The 18,231-nt window shown below is 38.8% G+C and overlaps 1 protein-coding gene across 2 annotated transcripts in view; it reads right to left on the bottom strand.

The window, feature by feature from the left end:
- The window catches only part of IL1RAPL1 (interleukin 1 receptor accessory protein like 1), a 1,371,532-nt gene that overhangs the window by 301,447 nt on the left and 1,051,854 nt on the right, over window positions 1-18,231 (bottom strand). For both annotated transcript variants that reach the window (XM_072744238.1, XM_072744239.1), the window contains exon 7: window positions 4,317-4,391. In XM_072744238.1, coding sequence (XP_072600339.1) covers window positions 4,317-4,391 — 75 coding nt within the window. The remainder of the gene's footprint in view (window positions 1-4,316; window positions 4,392-18,231) is intronic.

Below are 18,231 nucleotides of genomic sequence, written 5' to 3'. Positions count from 1 at the left end.
TATATATATATATTGTTTTCAATAGTCAAGATATTGAAACAACCCAAGTGTCCATCAGTGGATGAATGGATAAAGAAGATGTGGTGTGTGTGTATAGATATAGATATAGACATAGACATAGATTAGATATAATTTATCTACAATAAGATACTACTCAGCCATAAAAAAAATCGAAATCTTGCAATTTATGACAATCTGGATGGACCCTGAGGGTATTAAGCTAAGTGAAATAAGTCAGACAGAGAAAAACAAATACTGTATGTTCTCTCTTACATGTAGAATCTAAGAAAAAACCCAAAACGAAACAAAAAACAAGTTCATAGATTCACTGAACAGATTGGTGGTTGCAAGAGGTGGGGGGCTAGAGATTGGGAGAAATGGATGAACTTTTTTTCTTAGTTTAAACAAGTTGAATTTAAACATTTTAAAAATTTGTTATATACATCTGGTGAGAGTTTATACAACATCTTTGGTAAGAATTTTGAAAATACAGCAAGAAATTTATATAAAATTATTTACTTTTACCTATTATTTTCCCTTTTCAGAATCTGACGTGTTGAAATAATCATAAAGTCAAAGGAAAATGTATAAGTAAAGAGCACTGCATCATTACTTATGATGATGAACTATGGAAAAAATTTCCAGCAATAAATATATATACAGGACACTCATGGATATCATGTAGCCATTAAATGGATATTTTCTGAGATTTATTAGAGGTATATTCATTCCTGTATTTCTCCAAAATTTCTACCATTAACCTGTACAATTATTTTTTAAGCAATAAAACCAAAAAACAAAAAACAAAATTTAAATGCAGTGATACCCTTATGTAAATGAGTAATTAAAGGAAATTTTCAGTCAATTCTAAGTTATAAAGTATAATGTGTCTCACTAGGTCAATAGTGGGATGAATTTCTACTCTGTGGAAGTCTGGTAACAATGAATATAACATTCTCTGTTCTGGAAGGTTCTGAAAATGGGTTCCTGGCCATAACAAGGTCACATCTCTGACTGACACTCTCAGGGATCAAACTGAGCAAGACTAGAGTGTCTGTCTTTTAATTCTCTTGACTACTACAGCCTTAAAGGACTAAGTCAGGCTCACCTCTTGAACATATTTTCAGAACTGTACAGCAAGATTTCTGGAATTTTATCCAAGAAAGTGCTGTCCAGACATTTCCGGATATTTTAAAGTTATTTAAAGAGGACGAAGTTCTTTTTTTCATATTGTGAAACAACACATTGATGCCACTTAAAAATGGAAGTGCTAGGGTGTAACCACCTTAAAATTGATTAAAATTCAAACCCACCAATTTACATATTTTATATGCATTGAGTTACTCTTATGTATTTTGTCCCCAGTACTTCTGCTATTTTGTGTCTTTTGCTTTCTACACTGGAATAGTTTAAATGATTACTATCAGAATCTTTCCAGTTTTGAGAAGATGAAGGAACTGGAGAAAAAGGAAGCCACAAGGGATATGGAAAGGGAAAGGTGGGCACAGCCAGCAAACGGCAGATAAAGGAGAATATGGCGATGAAGACAAATCCATGTATTTCATGATTTTATCTAGGACATTATTATTGTTATATATTTACAGGCAAACTGGAAAGCTGATGGATTTACAGTTATCAAGGTCAGATGGATGTGTGTATAACTTTGCTAGGATGTTCAAGTTAGGTCACCAGACATATACCAACTTGGCTTTGTGTAGTTATTGATTATTATTCTTATACTATAGTTCATGTGGTAGTTTTATTATCCTCTAAGGTCAATCCTCATTTAAGGACAAGGTTGAGTCAGATACCTGACCTCTTGGCCAATGAGACTATTGGAGATTCTCACCTTATCCTAAGAGTAGGTACCACTTACAGGCTGTCCATCACTGGTCCTGCCCAGTCTCCTGACTCCCACCCGAGGAAACTTCATTCAGTTCCCTTTTCTTAAGGTATAACACATATGACCTTGAATTTGATAGCTTTTTCAAGCCTGGAAAGGCAAAGATTAAATCCCTAGGAGTTGAAAAATCAAAGTTCACTTTGTAGAAAACAAATATATTTTAGGCATGTGGAGTCCTTTTGTTTGGTCCTTAATATTATTTCCTATTTTCACTTACCTTTTGATCAGCTGTTCACCTACCCCAATACTATTGCAGTAACAATACTAACAGGGTAGTTTTTTCTTTTTTTTATTATTTATTTATTAATTTTTATTGGTGTTCAATTTACCAACATACAGAAAAACACCCAGTGCTCATCCCGTCAAGTGTCCACCTCAGTGCCCATCACCCATTCCCCTCCAACACCCGCCCTCCTCCCCCCTTCCACCACCCCTAGTTCGTTTCCCCGAGTTAGGAGTCTTTATGTTCTGTCTCCCTTCCTGATATTTCCCAACATTTCTTCTCCCTTCCTTTATATTCCCTTTCACTATTATTTATATTCCCCAAATGAATGTAGTTTTTTCAAATCAATTGTTGCTCCAAAAGTTCAAGGATTAAGGTTAAATTTCTTTAGTTAGTAAATGATTTATCCTATACACTGAGAGTTGGAATCAGAAAATAAAATGAAACAAAAGTTGTTTAAAATAATCCAAATCCCAGGTTGATGTCTCTAGTTTGTTACTTAAAGAGAACTCATGCTCCTTTTGGTGGAGGTAATAAAGGAGTTATAGTACTTCTCAGAGAATTTTGCTGACACACATGCACATATTTCCTCAAATGAATATACAGTTTTAACTTCCAATCTGCATAAGAAATTTTCATAATTTCAAATCTATTTGATTAGTCTTTATAATTTTTGTTCAAGAAAAAGTAAGTTTTTAAAAGGAAAGCTTTCCGAATTATTCCATTTTGTATAACACTTTAGTACAATGTAGAGAGCAATAGATAATATAAGAAAACCTAAAGGGCAATCATCATAGTATTCTTTAAATTATGTTGTCAAGTAAAAAGATACAATTTCATTTTCACTATGTTCACTACTGACAACTGGTACCATAAACTTCTTTTCCACGATGTATATAGTTTTGTATAACTCCTTAGAAATACATCTTCCTAGAAGTTATTGAAAGGTGTGTATAAGTGTGGCCACTTAGAATTTGCATTTCAACATTTTCTCAGGAAGTAGCAATAAAATCTAATATACTTCAATATACCATAACATGAGTAAAGAGTACAATGCAATTTTAATATATCTCTTTGTTTCATATATAGCACTGTTTAATGATGTTTGTGGTCTTCTATTGCAAAATAATGACAATTAGAATACCACTTACATGTATATGGCATCAATTCAAAGACTTGGGTTTACTGTCAAAGAAGCATATTGATACCCTGACTTGTATAAGTCTTGCATATGTTCATGACTTAAAGTTAGTAAATATTTCCAATGTTAGAAATCTGATGACTATAGTAATTTCATAGGTTCTAAGACCATATCTTTTTGCACTATAAATTTGAATACACTATTATTAAAGGTGATCACATCTGTAATCTTCATTTTGAAGATGACTTACAATTTTAATCCATATTTTCACTCGCCAAACAATAATAGCAATGATAACTTAAGGGATGGGCTATCAATTGTATATAATAGAGTATTTCTACTGCCAAATGGTGAGTATAGGAAAAATTCCTTAACAAAAATGAATATATGGTTAAAATTATACTTAAAATTATACTGAATATAGATACATTACATTCAGAAATTCTAGACTGAGCTCTAAGATAACTATGTCAGAATTCTGACTTGTATACAACTGGATATTTTTACCAAAGCAATTTTGTCCATGTTCTTGCATTCCAAACCTATTAGTCCTTTAACCAAGCCACCTGCTCACATTTTTATTAAAAATAAAATAGCATAATTCCTTTATATTTGATTAGATAAAAATGATTTTTAACTGTAATGGCAACACTTAATGAATCTGTATCTTTTCTCCTAATATGCAAAAATTGTATTTTAATGTATTAATGGTATATTATACCTCAAAGAGTTCCACACTGCCTGTTGTAAAACCAATTCAAGCCTTATAAAATGACAATATAATGCCATCAGTAAAATCTTCAACCCATCTCATTTCCTTACAACCATCTGAAAAACACACAAGTCTTTATATCCATATGTCCAGGTTGGTCCTAATGCACACATTGTGGGGGATGGAATGGGCCATGTTTGCTGGGATTTCCTAATTTTGCTCCCTTTATATACACATAGGTTTGGCTTAGAGGATGACATCAGGTTACAATCTAGGCTTATTAACTGTCAGAATGTATTGAGAAAAGGGTATTAACCAGAATTAAGGAATTACTCACCCAGCTGAGTCTCCTGAATTGTCAGTTTACTTTCCATAGGATACAAAAGCTTGGGTGGCTTATCAGTCAGAGGTGCTGAAAAACAACAACAATACAGACTTCTAGTTATACTGTATGAGCTGAATGATGCACAGTTTTATTTTCCCAAATATTTTTTTTCATTCTGAGAGCAGTGTGTCAAAGCATTCTACCAAGTAATGACTTACATATTGCAAGTAGTACCTTCAGGCGAGCTAAAAAGCTATTAGATAGTACATGAGTCAAATATAACACTTCCAAATTGATAGTCACATGAGACCGTTGAAGTAAGAATCAGGATTGGCCAGTTCGTAAGAACATATGACAGTGCTTCATCAACTATTTTCAATTTGCACCTTGTTTTCCATTTTAAAAGCTACTCTATATTTTCTCTGTGTTAATTAAAATTAAACATTTGTGACAATTTGGGGGACATAACGTTGTCTTATTCTCCTTAATCCCTTTCTTAGTTTCCATACCCTGGATCACACTGCCTCAAAACTCATAACTTAATAAGAAAATTGAGTATTTCTTATACACAGTCACTAAATGGGATAGCAATGTGACATTTAATTAGTCCAAGTATAAGCTGCGTGCTCAAACATGCACACAGGTATTCACCAAGATAATATTTTAAATGATACTTTCCATTTACTCGAAACTCATTATTACTATTACTCATTACATTTTGTAGCATTTATTGCTAATTTGCATGATGTACTTGCTTTGATTTTTCAGCTTCCACATATTTCTGCTCTGCGCTCTTATCAATTTATCAGTTATCGGCCTACAGATCTAAGAGTTCACTATTAAGCCCCTTGAAGATAGATTTCCTACTGCAAACCTCATTCCTAGCTAAACTAGACTGTCTGGACTTTAGACAAATAGGCAGTTCTCCTTCATTAAGCCTCCTTCCCCACCCTCTCTGATTGAATCTCCAAGGTCCCTTGAAACCCATCACTGCAACCTTCACTCTGTAACAAGTACAGAAATGATCAATTAAGGATTTTTGAACTAAACGTTTTCACTTGGAGGGCTTTATTCCTTCCTTGCCAGGAGAACATGCCAGTTTGGGGGATAACTGGAAGGCTGATCTACACAACAGTGCCAGGACTTGGCCACATGTCCTTATCACCAAAGGATTCGAGAATTCAATCTGCCTCGGCAGCTCACCTTCATCTCTCTTTAACAGAAAACACAGTCAGTACAAATGAATCATGCATCCCCAACATAGAAAAACAGGGATGAATTTTAAGAGTCCTAGTTTCGGACATTAACCTCACATAGGATCAATAGCTTTCATTTGTAACTAATTGAATGCATTATTCATTCATCTTCGTTAGCATTTAACACAGGGATAGAAATGAAGGGGAAAGTTGGAATAATGAGATGAGATAAATCACTCTGAAATTCTTCTCAAAGATTTGACATCTCTGATTAACCTTACTCTTATTTCTTGCCTTAAGTGAGATTAACAGATTTTTATTCTCCCACCAGCTAAATAAACAGATTATTCAATAAACATTGGCAAAATAGTTCACCATTAATGGGTAGGTCAAAAAGCCACATTTCCTAGGATCATGTTCTCATATGATTTCAGTGAATTTCAAAAGCAACTATGGTACCAAAATAACTGGCTTATTCAGTAAATTAACTCAATTTATAAAATTTTGTGATTATGTAGTTACAAGTAGACAACTCAACAGTTTGTTGCAGAAAGCAGCTGAGAGAAATATTCTCTGTTCAAACACATCCCACACTGATTTCTAGTAAGAGAAAAAAGCTGTAGAGAAAGATAATAAAATGCAACTGTAGCACATTATTTCAGAAACATAAAGTGGTTTTGTGGTTCTCCACCTCAACCCACCACCCACCCTGTGGCATAATGTTATATCTTTAAGACCTTTAATATTACTCTCTATGTGATGACTCCAAGTTAGCAGAGGAATCAAAGAAAGTGGAGCCAGAGAAAATTATATGCTTATTAAGTCCTTTTATTTTTATTTTTTATTTTTTTAAAATTTTTATTTATTTATGATAGTCACACAGACAGCGAGAGAGAGAGAGGCAGAGACATAGGCAGAGGGAGAAGCAGGCTCCATGCACCGGGAGCCCAGCGTGGGATTCGATCCCAGGTCTCCAGGATTGCGCCCTGGGCCAAAGGCAGGCGCCAAACCGCTGCGCCACCCAGGGATCCCAAGTCCTTTGATTTTTAAATTGTGTTCCCTAAAGCCCTATAATTTCCATAGTGTCCCTCTAGGCAGGTGAAGTGAAGATTGAGATAAAGGGTGGTCCATGCATGGCTTGACTTGTACCACCCATTCCTCTAAGGACAAAAGGATCTTTACTTTTATTCATCTCATACATCAGTATTTCGCCTAAGATTTTTACCCCCAGGAGGGGCAAGATGGCGGCAGAGTAGGGTCTCCAAGTCACTTGTCCTCAACAAATTACCTAGAAAACATTCAAATCATCCTGAAAATCTACGAATTCAGCCTGAGATTTAAAGAGAGACCAGCTGGAACGCTACAGTGAGAAGAGTTCGCGCTTCTATCAAGGTAGGAAGACGGGGAAAAAGAAATAAAGACACAAAAGACCTCCAAGGGGGAGGGGCCCCGCGAGGAGCCGGGCTGAGGCCGGGGCGAGTGTCCCCAGGACAGGAGAGCCCCGTCCCAGAGGAGCAGGAGCTGCACCGACCTTCCCGGGGGAAAGGCCTCCCGGGGAATTGGAGCAGGATCCCCAGAAAGGCGGGGATGCCCTCGGGCTCCCTGGGACAGTAACAGAGGAACTGCGCCCCGGGAGAGCCCCCGAGCTCCCTAAGGGCTGCAGCGCTCGGGCGGGACCCGGAGCAGCTCGGAGGGGCTCGGGCGGCGGCTCCGCGGAGGGGGCTGCGCGGCTCCGGGAACAGCTCAGCGGCAGCAGCTCGGGCGGAGGAAGAAGCTCCGCGGAGGGGGCGGCGCGGCTCCGGGAACAGCTCGGAGGGGCTCGGGCGGCGGCTCCGCGGAGGGGGCTGCGCGGCTCCGGGAACAGCTCAGCGGCGGCGGCTCGGGCAGAGGAAGAAGCTCCGCGGAGGGGGCGGCGCGGCTCCGGGAACAGCTCGGCAGCGGCGGCTCGGGCGGAGGAAGAAGCTCAGCCCGGAGGGGGCGGCGCGACTCCGGGAACAGCTCGGAGGGGCTCGGGTGGCGGCTCCGCGGAGGGGGCTGCACCGCCGGGAGCGCGAATCCAACAGCGCAGGCCCCGGAGCACAGGGCGCCGGGACACAGCCCAGGATCCGGCCTCCCCCCGGGACAGGCAGAGGCCGGGAGGGCCCAGGACAGCAAGGAAGCTCCTGCCTGGAACTGAGCAGATCAGCGGCCCCGCCTGGGAGCCTCCAGGCCCTGCAGACGGAGAGCCCCGGAGCTACTGCGGGGGCTGACTTCAGGGTCCCAGAGCTGCCCCCGCCACTGTGGCTTCCTCCCGGGGCCTCACGGGGTGAACAACCCCACTGAGCCCTGCGCCAGGCAGTGGCAGAGCAGCTCCCCCAAGTGCTAACACCTGAGAATCAGCACAGCAGGCCCCTCCCCCAGAAGACCAGCTAGAGGGACAAGTTCCAAGGGAAGTCAAGGGACTTAAAGAACACAGAATCGGAAGATACTCCCCCGTGTTTTTTTTGTTTTGTTTTTTTGTTTTGTTTTTTATTTTGTTTTGTTTTGTGCTTTTTTTTTTCTTTTCTCTCTTTCTTCTTGATTTCTGATTGCGTCCCCCACCCCCCCCTTTTTTTCTTTTTTCTCCTTTCTTTCTTTTTCTTCTCTCCCCCCCCCCTTTTTTTTCTTCTTTCTCTTTTTTCTTTTTCTCTTTTCTTTCCTTCTCTCTCTTTTTCTCCTTTTCCCAATACAACTTGTTTTTGGCCACTCTGCACTGAGCAAAATGACTAGAAGGAAAACCTCACCTCAAAAAAAAGAATCAGAAACAGCCCTCTCTCCCACAGAGTTACAAAATATGGATTACAATTCAATGTCAGAAAGCCAATTCAGAAGCACTATTATACAGCTACTGGTGGCTCTAGAAAAAACCATAAAGGACTCAAGAGACTTCATGACTGCAGAATTGAGATCCAATCAGGCAGAAATTAAAAATCAATTAAATGAGATACAATCCAAGCTAGAAGTCCTAACGACGAGGCTTGACGAGGTGGAAGAACGAGTGAGTGACATAGAAGACAAGCTGATGGCAAAGAGGGAAACTGAGGAAAAAAGAGACAGGCAATTAAAAGACCATGAGGATAGATTAAGGGAAATAAATGACAGCCTGAGGAAGAAAAACCTACGTTTAATTGGGGTTCCCGAGGGCGCCGAAAGGGACAGAGGGCCAGAATATGTATTTGAACAAATCCTAGCTGAAAACTTTCCGAATCTGGGAAGGGAAAGAGGCATTCAGATCCAGGAAATAGAGAGATCCCCCCCTAAAATCAACAAAACCCGATCAACACCTCGACATTTAATAGTGAAGCTTGCAAATTCCAAAGATAAGGAGAAGATCCTTAAAGCAGCAAGAGAAAAAAAGTCCCTGACTTTTATGGGGAGGAATATTAGGGTAACAGCAGACCTCTCCACAGAGACCTGGCAGGCCAGAAAGGGCTGGCAGGATATATTCAGGGTCCTAAATGAGAAGAACATGCAACCAAGAATACTCTATCCAGCAAGGCTTTCATTCAAAATGGAAGGAGAGATAAAGAGCTTCCAAGACAGGCAGGAACTGAAAGAATATGTAACCTCCAAACCAGCTCTGCAAGAAATTTTAAGGGGGACTCTTAAAACTCCCCTTTAAGAAGAAGTTCAGTGAAACAATCCACAAAAACAAGGACTGAATAGATATGACGACACTAAACTCATATCTATCAATAGTAACTCTGAACGTGAATGGGCTTAATGACCCCATCAAAAGGCGCAGGGTTTCAGACTGGATTAAAAAGCAGGACCCATCTATTTGCTGTCTACAAGAGACTCATTTTAGACAGAAGGACACCTACAACCTGAAAATAAAAGGTTGGAGAACCATTTACCATTCAAATGGTCCTCAAAAGAAAGCAGGGGTAGCCATCCTTATATCAGATAAATTAAAATTTACCCTGAAGACTATAGTGAGAGATGAAGAGGGACACTATCTCATACTCAAAGGATCTATCCAACAAGAAGACTTAACAATTCTCAATATATATGCCCCAAATGTGGGAGCTGCCAAATATTTAAACCAATTAATAACCAAACTGAAGAAATACTTTGATAACAATACACTTATACTTGGTGATTTCAATCTAGCTCTTTCTATACTAGATAGGTCTTCTAAGCACAACATATCCAAAGAAACGAGAGCTTTAAATGATACACTGGACCAGATGGATTTCACAGATATCTACAGAACTTTACATCCAAACTCAACTGAATACACATTCTTCTCAAGTGCACATGGAACTTTCTCCAGAATAGACCACATACTGGGTCACAAATCGGGTCTGAACCGATACCAAAAGATCGGGATAGTCCCCTGTATATTCTCAGACCATAATGCCTTGAAATTAGAACTTAATCACAACAAGAAGTTTGGAAGGACCACAAACACATGGAGGTTAAGGACCATCCTGCTAAAAGATGAAAAGGTCAACCAGGAAATTAAGGAAGAATTGAGAAGATTCATGGAAACTAATGAGAATGAAGATACAACCGTTCAAAATCTTTGGGACGCAGCAAAAGCAGTCCTGAGGGGGAAATACATCGCAATACAAGCATCCATTCAAAAACTGGAAAGAACTCAAATTCAAAAGCTCACCTTACACATAAAGGAACTAGAGAAAAAGCAACAAATGGACCCCACCCCCAGCAGAAGAAGACAGTTAATTAAAATTCGAGCAGAACTAAATGATATCAAGACCAAAAGAACTGTGGAACAGATCAACAGAACCAGGAGTTGGTTCTTTGAAAGAATTAATAAGATAGATAAACCATTAGCGAACCTTATTAAAAAGAAGAGAGAGAAGACTCAAATTAATAAAATCATGAATGAGAAAGGAGAGATCACTACCAACACCAAGGAAATACAAACGATTCTAAAAACATATTATGAACAGCTGTATGCCAATAAATTAGGAAATCTAGAAGAAATGGATGCATTCCTGGAAAGCCACAAACTACCAAAACTGGAGCAGGAAGAAATAGAAAACCTGAACAGGCCAATAACCAGGGAGGAAATTGAAGCAGTCATCAAAAACCTCCCGAGACACAAGACTCCAGGGCCAGATGGCTTCCCAGGGGAATTCTATCAAACGTTTAAAGAAGAAATCATACCTATTCTACTAAAGCTGTTTGGAAAGATAGAAAGAGATGGAGTACTTCCAAATTCGTTCTATGAGGCCAGCATCACCTTAATTCCGAAACCAGACAAAGACCCCACCAAAAAGGAGAATTACAGACCAATATCCCTGATGAACATGGATGCAAAAATTCTCAACAAGATACTAGCCAATAGGATCCAACAACACATTAAGAAAATTATTCACCATGACCAAGTAGGATTTATCCCTGGGACACAAGGCTGGTTCAACACTCGTAAAACCATCAATGTGATTCATCATATCAGCAAGAGAAAAACCAAGAACCATATGATCCTCTCATTAGATGCAGAGAAAGCATTTGACAAAATACAGCATCCATTCCTGATCAAAACCCTTCAGAGTGTTGGGATAGAGGGAACTTTCCTCGACATCTTAAAAGCCATTTACGAAAAGCCCACAGCAAATATCATTCTCAATGGGGAAGCACTGGGAGCCTTTCCCCTAAGATCAGGAACAAGACAGGGATGTCCACTCTCACCACTGCTGTTCAACATAGTTCTGGAAGTCCTCGCCTCAGCAATCAGACAACAAAAAGACATTAAAGGCATTCAAATTGGCAAAGAAGAAGTCAAACTCTCCCTCTTCGCTGATGACATGATACTCTACATAGAAAACCCAAAAGCCTCCACCCCAAGATTGCTAGAACTCATACAGCAATTTGGTAGCGTGGCAGGATACAAAATCAATGCCCAGAAATCAATGACATTTCTATACACTAACAATGAGACTGAAGAAAGAGAAATTAAGGAGTCAATCCCATTTACAATTGCACCCAAAAGCATAAGATACCTAGGAATAAACCTTACCAAGGAGGTGAAGGATCTATACCCTAAAAACTATAGAACACTTCTGAAAGAAATTGAGGAAGACACAAAGAGATGGAAAAATATTCCATGCTCATGGATTGGCAGAATTAATATTGTGAAAATGTCAATGTTACCCAGGGCAATTTACACATTTAATGCAATCCCTATCAAAATACCATGGACTTTCTTCAGAGAGTTAGAACAAATTATTTTAAGATTTGTGTGGAATCAGAAAAGACCCCGAATAGCCAGGGGAATTTTAAAAAAGAAAACCATAGCTGGGGGCATCACAATGCCAGATTTCAGGTTGTACTACAAAGCTGTGGTCATCAAGACAGTGTGGTACTGGCACAAAAATAGACACATAGATCAATGGAACAGAATAGAGAACCCAGAAGTGGACCCTGAAATGTATGGTCATCTAATATTCGATAAAGGAGGAAAGACTATCCATTGGAAGAAAGACAGTCTCTTCAATAAATGGTGTTGGGAAAATTGGTCATCCACATGCAGAAGAATGAAACTGGACCACTCTCTTTCACCATACACAAAGATAAACTCAAAATGGATGAGAGATCTAAATGTGAGACAAGAGTCCATCAAAATCCTAGAGGAGAACACAGGCAACACCCTTTTTGAACTCGGCCACAGTAACTTCTTGCAAGATACATCCACAAAGGCAAAAGAAACAAAAGCAAAAATGAACTATTGGGACTTCATCAAGATAAGAAGCTTTTGCACAGCAAAGGATACAGTCAACAAAACTAAAAGACAACCTACAGAATGGGAGAGGATATTTGCAAACGACATATCAGATAAAGGGCTAGTTTCCAAAATCTATAAAGAACTTATTAAACTCAACACCAAAGAAACAAACAATCCAATCATGAAATGGGCAAAAGACATGAAGAGAAATCTCACAGAGGAAGACATGGACATGGCCAACATGCACATGAGAAAATGCTCTGCATCACTTGCCATCAGGGAAATACAAATCAAAACCACAATGAGATACCACCTCACACCAGTGAGAATGGGGAAAATTAACAAGGCAGGAAACAACAAATGTTGGAGAGGATGCGGAGAAAAGGGAACCCTCTTACACTGTTGGTGGGAATGTGAACTGGTGCAGCCACTCTGGAAAACTGTGTGGAGGTTCCTCAAAGAGTTAAAAATAGACCTGCCCTACGACCCAGCAATTGCACTGTTGGGGATTTACCCCAAAGATTCAGATGCAACGAAACGTCGGGACACCTGCACCCCGATGTTTCTATCAGCAATGGCCACAATAGCCAAACTGTGGAAGGAGCCTCGGTGTCCATCGAAAGATGAATGGATAAAGAAGATGTGGTTTATGTATACAATGGAATATTACTCAGCGATTAGAAACGACAAATACCCACCATTTGCTTCAACGTGGATGGAACTGGAGGGTATTATGCTGAGTGAAATAAGTCAATCGGAGAAGGACAAGCAGTGTATGTTCTCATTCATTTGGGGAATATAAATAATAGTGAAAGGGAATATAAAGGAAGGGAGAAGAAATGTTGGGAAATATCAGGAAGGGAGACAGAACATAAAGACTCCAAACTCGGGGAAACGAACTAGGGGTGGTGGAAGGGGGGAGGAGGGCGGGTGTTGGAGGGGAATGGGTGACGGGCACTGAGGTGGACACTTGACGGGATGAGCACTGGGTGTTTTTCTGTATGTTGGTAAATTGAACACCAATAAAAATTAATTAAAAAAAAAAAAAAAGATTTTTACCCCCAAAAATTCAGTTCAACTCAACTGATGTATATGGAACACTATAATGTGCTAAGCATTGTGATGGGGATTCAGGATATCTCTGGTTTCTGCCCTTATATTTTACAATAATCAGAAGTTAAAAAATGAATTAAAAATCTGGGCTGATTGAACTCCCTTGTTTTAGAGATACAGGATCTGAGGTGCAAAAAGCACAACTGGCTTGTCAAAGGGAACAGAACAAACTGAAGCTAGAATCCTTTCTAGTTCTTTTCACCGAATTATTTGTTACCTGCTCCAAGAAAATTCTGTCAAGCAAGTACGATAACTTTGTTTAGGGGTCCTCTCAAGGTGTGAACAATCTGTTAGGAGGGCAAAAACGTGCAATTAAGTAACCCTAACCTATGGCAGAGCGCTCTTACTGTGCAGTCTGCCATGTGTATCATGCTTTGATATTATGCTCTGACAGTTTATTTATCAGTAGGCATGCTTCTAGTATGACTCACCTATCTTTGCTAAAAGTGAATGGAAACTTCCAGAGAATGCAATAGCTGAACTACAGATCTGACACAATGGCAAAATGACTGTGAAAAGAAGTGACCGTTCAAGCAAAGATGTAGCTCAGCTCTGCAGTCATTTGAGGAGGACTATTTTGCTGCCACAAATAAAGGATATACACTCAATTATCCATTATTTGGATGTTTTTGATACTTTACCATGAACATACTTGAATTGAATCGACAGAAGACAGAACTGGCAAACAAATGTAAGAATGTTAATATGCGAACAAAATTCACACACACACACACACACACACAAACGCAAAGCCTTCTTCATTTTCTTCATGGGCAAAGGTGGGACTACAAGGAAATTCAAACAAATTGCTTACAATAAAAAAAAAAAAAACCAAACTAGCATCAGACCATGACTAGACCAACTGACATTTTATTGTCTAGAAAACAACTTGCCTTTTGGGACACTTTCTTTCATGCTCTTTCTTCTCTCTCTCTCTCTCTCTCACACACACACACACACACACACACGCACACACACACAAGACACAAAGACACACTCACTAAACTGAAATTATTGAAAAACTAAAGAAAGTCTGGCAGTAGTGACATGAAACACAGGTTGATTTTAAATCCTAATCATATTTTAGCTACCTAAAAAAATCCCACAATAATTACAGTAGAAATGTTTTTCTGCTAATTATACATTAAAATATTTCTATGCATTCACCATCTGATGTATTTTCAAGCTCTCATTTTATTCTTCATAACATTCTATTGACAACAGTAAAGCTGACATAGTTATTTAAAATAAAAACACACTTGTCTTACAGGTCTATCCCAATTATTAAGATATTCCAATTGACAACAGTGTTCTGTAGAGTAGAAGGAGAATTTTAAGGACGTTTGTTTTGCTTACCAGCTGCTAGAGAAACATCTAGAAGTCAGTATATATAAGCTGTATATAGGATTGATTCTTTATCTATGCTAAGGTTCCCTAACTAATCATGGAAGGACACAGTCTCTCCCTTTTTTCCCCATTCCATGTACATTTGGGTTATCAAACACTGAAAAATAGGATCCTAACTTCCAAAAACAACAGACCAGGAGCATGAGGCCAGTCTTCTTGAATTTTTCTAATGTTCTTACAGAGGAGAGAAAATATAAAGATATTTAGGAAGAGCATACCTTTCCCTGTTGACCAACCACTCATCTAAAATTTAATTTTAGTCCCTCAAATATTAGTCCCTCAAATACTACTGAGAGTACTCAATACTTCTTGGATACCTATAATCATGCTAGGACAAAATTTGTACTTTTAAAATCATAGATATGTATTTTATTTTTTAAAAAGATTTTACTTATTTATTCATGAGAGACACAGAGAGAGAAAGGCAGAGACACAGGCAGAGGGAGAAGCAGGCTCCATGCAGGGAGCCCGACATGGGACTGGATCCCAGGTCTCCAGGGTCATGTCCTGGGCCAAAGGAGGCGCTAAACCGCTGAGCCACCGGGACTGCCCCTAGATATGTATTTTAATTGGTGCTTTTACTACTTTGTTTCTTAGAAGCATTATGGTAGAGTAAGAAAGATAATACACTTATTTTTCAGGGAGATATGGGTCTGATAATTCCTGATTCTGTCTAGTTGATTTGGAAAGTTGGAGAAGTTATTTAAACTCTCTGAGTCTCAATCTCCTTATATATAGAATGTGACATAAATAATTTTCCTTTATGGCTGGGTGTGAAGATTAAATAGGATAACAGATTAAGTTCCTGAATATAGCAGATGGAAAATAAATCTGCTCTAATAGTACCCATCAAAGACTAGGACAATAGCATTTTACATTCTGTATAGCTTGATAAGAAAAATATTATTGTTTGTAAAACAATGAACCGGATGCTTACCTAAGGATTCAAAAGTATTTAGATCCTTAATTATGAATCATTAATATTTCTTATATTAGTTTTCGTAACGGGAGAACTGACCTATCTTCAAAAACACAATTCAATAAAACCATTTTGAAGACTTTTAGATATGCAAATGGTGTACTGAGATTGCAAAAAACTCGAAGGTGAACAAAACACAGCTTTTAACTCTCACAGAGCTTACAAGCTAGATAAAAATTATATCATAATGAAATTATTAAATTTCAAGGCATTTATGAAGTACTTAGCAACAGTAAGGCTATATTAGAAAGAACGAGATCAATAAGACAGAATCATATATAAGAATGTGTGAGATGAGAGCATATATATGATGTACTATGCTGAGTGCTATACTCAGAAGTGATTTCTTTTTGGCCTCATTTAAATCTATCAACTGAATCTAGTCACAAAACAATATTCACAGATTTACAGGGCCTATCATAAAACATGCTTTGTTGCAGTTCCACCAACCTTCCCCATTTTATAATGGTTTTTGTTTGTTTTGTTATCTGCATGTATTCTTTTTTTAACTTAAAAGAGTCGACAAACAACTGCCTATATTCCTAGCTAGTCAAGGTAGTAAGGATTAACCACAGAGCTTTAATGACTCAGAATGGGATTTAATTTAATTAATTAATTAATTTATTTATTATTGGTGTTCAATTTGCCAACATATAGAATAACACCCAGTGCTCATCCCATCAGTGCCCACCTCAGTGTCCGTCACCCAGTCACCCCCACCCCCCGCCCACCTCCCTTTCCACCACCCCTAGTTCGTTTCCCAGAGTTAGGAATCTTTCATGTTCTGTCTCCTTTTCTGATACTGAATGGGATTTTAGTTCTGCTTTCTTTGGCCTGGAAATTTTTAAAGATTTATTTTAAGATTTATTTTATTTTACTTTATTTTGTTGATTGATTGTGTGAGGCAGGAGGAAGAAGGAGAGAGAATCTCAAGCAGACTCCATCCTGAGTATGGAGCCCAACACAGGGCTCAATCTGAGATCATGATCTATGCCGAAATCAAGGGTCAGATGCCCAGTGGATTGAGCCACCAGGTGTCGATGGCCTGGAATGTTTTAACTTTAGTTTTTAACAGGGAGGCATAGAACTTGTGAGAGCTACAGCAAGTAGACACAACCCCATGTTCCTCAGGAGGAAGAAATGAATGCACAGGAGAAAATATTAACATATACTACTAGGTAAAGCCATTTTGGGGGGGCGTGTAAAGCAGTGCTTTAGTTTTCATTTATCTCTAATGCACTAGGGATGGGAAATTCCTACTTTCTGTTGGAAACAATGATGGTGGCTCATGACAGAGTCCTGGAGCCTCAGAAGCCTCAAAGAAAGAGGAGTAGCAAGGCAACTGAGCATAAAACTGTAGGGAGAGCAGTTTATGAGCAGACTAATACCATGTACAAGATGACCTTGATCTAAGAGTCGTGTCAAAGTGACAGAGCAAACACTTTCAAGGATGTAACTCTTAATACATCTATCAAAATGCATGTATTCAGGAAAATCAAGAAATTCATTTGACTGGTTTTGATACTTAATATTTTATTCATATGGTTTGATCAATGTTATTTATAATGCAAATAAAACAAATATGTTCAATCATTTGTTCAACAAATATTGTTAAATATTCTTCTCTTTGCCAGACACTTTCCTAGGTACTCGAGGGTATAACAGTAAACCAGACAGACAAAATTCCTTGCTTTCAAGGAATTCCAATTTCAAGCATTCCAGAGAGGGAGATGGAAAACATATATGTAAATGAGCAGGCATAATATAATATCAGGTGGTTATAAGTGTTATAAAAAATAAAGTAGCTGAGGAGAAAGAGACTAACACTGGTGCTATTTTAGAGAGGCATGTCAGGGAAGTTTGCTCTGAAGATCATTTGAAATAGATTTGTGCAAAGGGAGGAAATCAGCCCTGTGCAAACCTAGAGGAAGATTATGGCAGGCAGAAGGTGCAAAGACCCTGAGATGGGAGTATGCCTGTCATGTGTGAGAGATGGCACAGGTCATTACAGCTAAATTGACATATGGAAGAAGTTGCAATGAGTTCAGAGACAGCCATGGGCTGGGCAGAGCCTTGTAGAACATGGAAAGACTTGGGTTTTATTCTAAACATAGTGAGAATGCTCTGAAGACTTTTAGAGAGCCCATTCTTTTTATTTATATGTTATATATTTATATGCCAGAAGTATCACTGTGGAGCTTTGGTGTTCAAGTCTGGGAGAATGGAGTAGTGTGAAGGCAATAAAGCAGAGTGGAGGTGAGCAAACTAGTAAGAATACCATTAAAGCAGTCCACAGACAGGTGATACAACATTGATTTTGGTGGCAGAAATGGTAGGATTTTTTCCTTTAATACCTATTTGGTAGGTAGAACTAACCAAAATTACTGATGGACTTGGTGCAGAACATAAATGAAAATCGAGGGGATCCTCAGTTATGGGCTTGAGCAAATACATGAGTGGCAGGGCCATTTAATGATACAGAATACAGTTTCATGGAGGACAGTTTCATTCTCTTCATAG

This window comes from Vulpes vulpes, chromosome X (assembly GCF_048418805.1).
Source record: "Vulpes vulpes isolate BD-2025 chromosome X, VulVul3, whole genome shotgun sequence".
In the NCBI taxonomy this organism is placed as follows: Eukaryota; Metazoa; Chordata; class Mammalia; order Carnivora; family Canidae; genus Vulpes; species Vulpes vulpes.
This window is presented reverse-complemented; position numbering and strand designations above follow the sequence as displayed.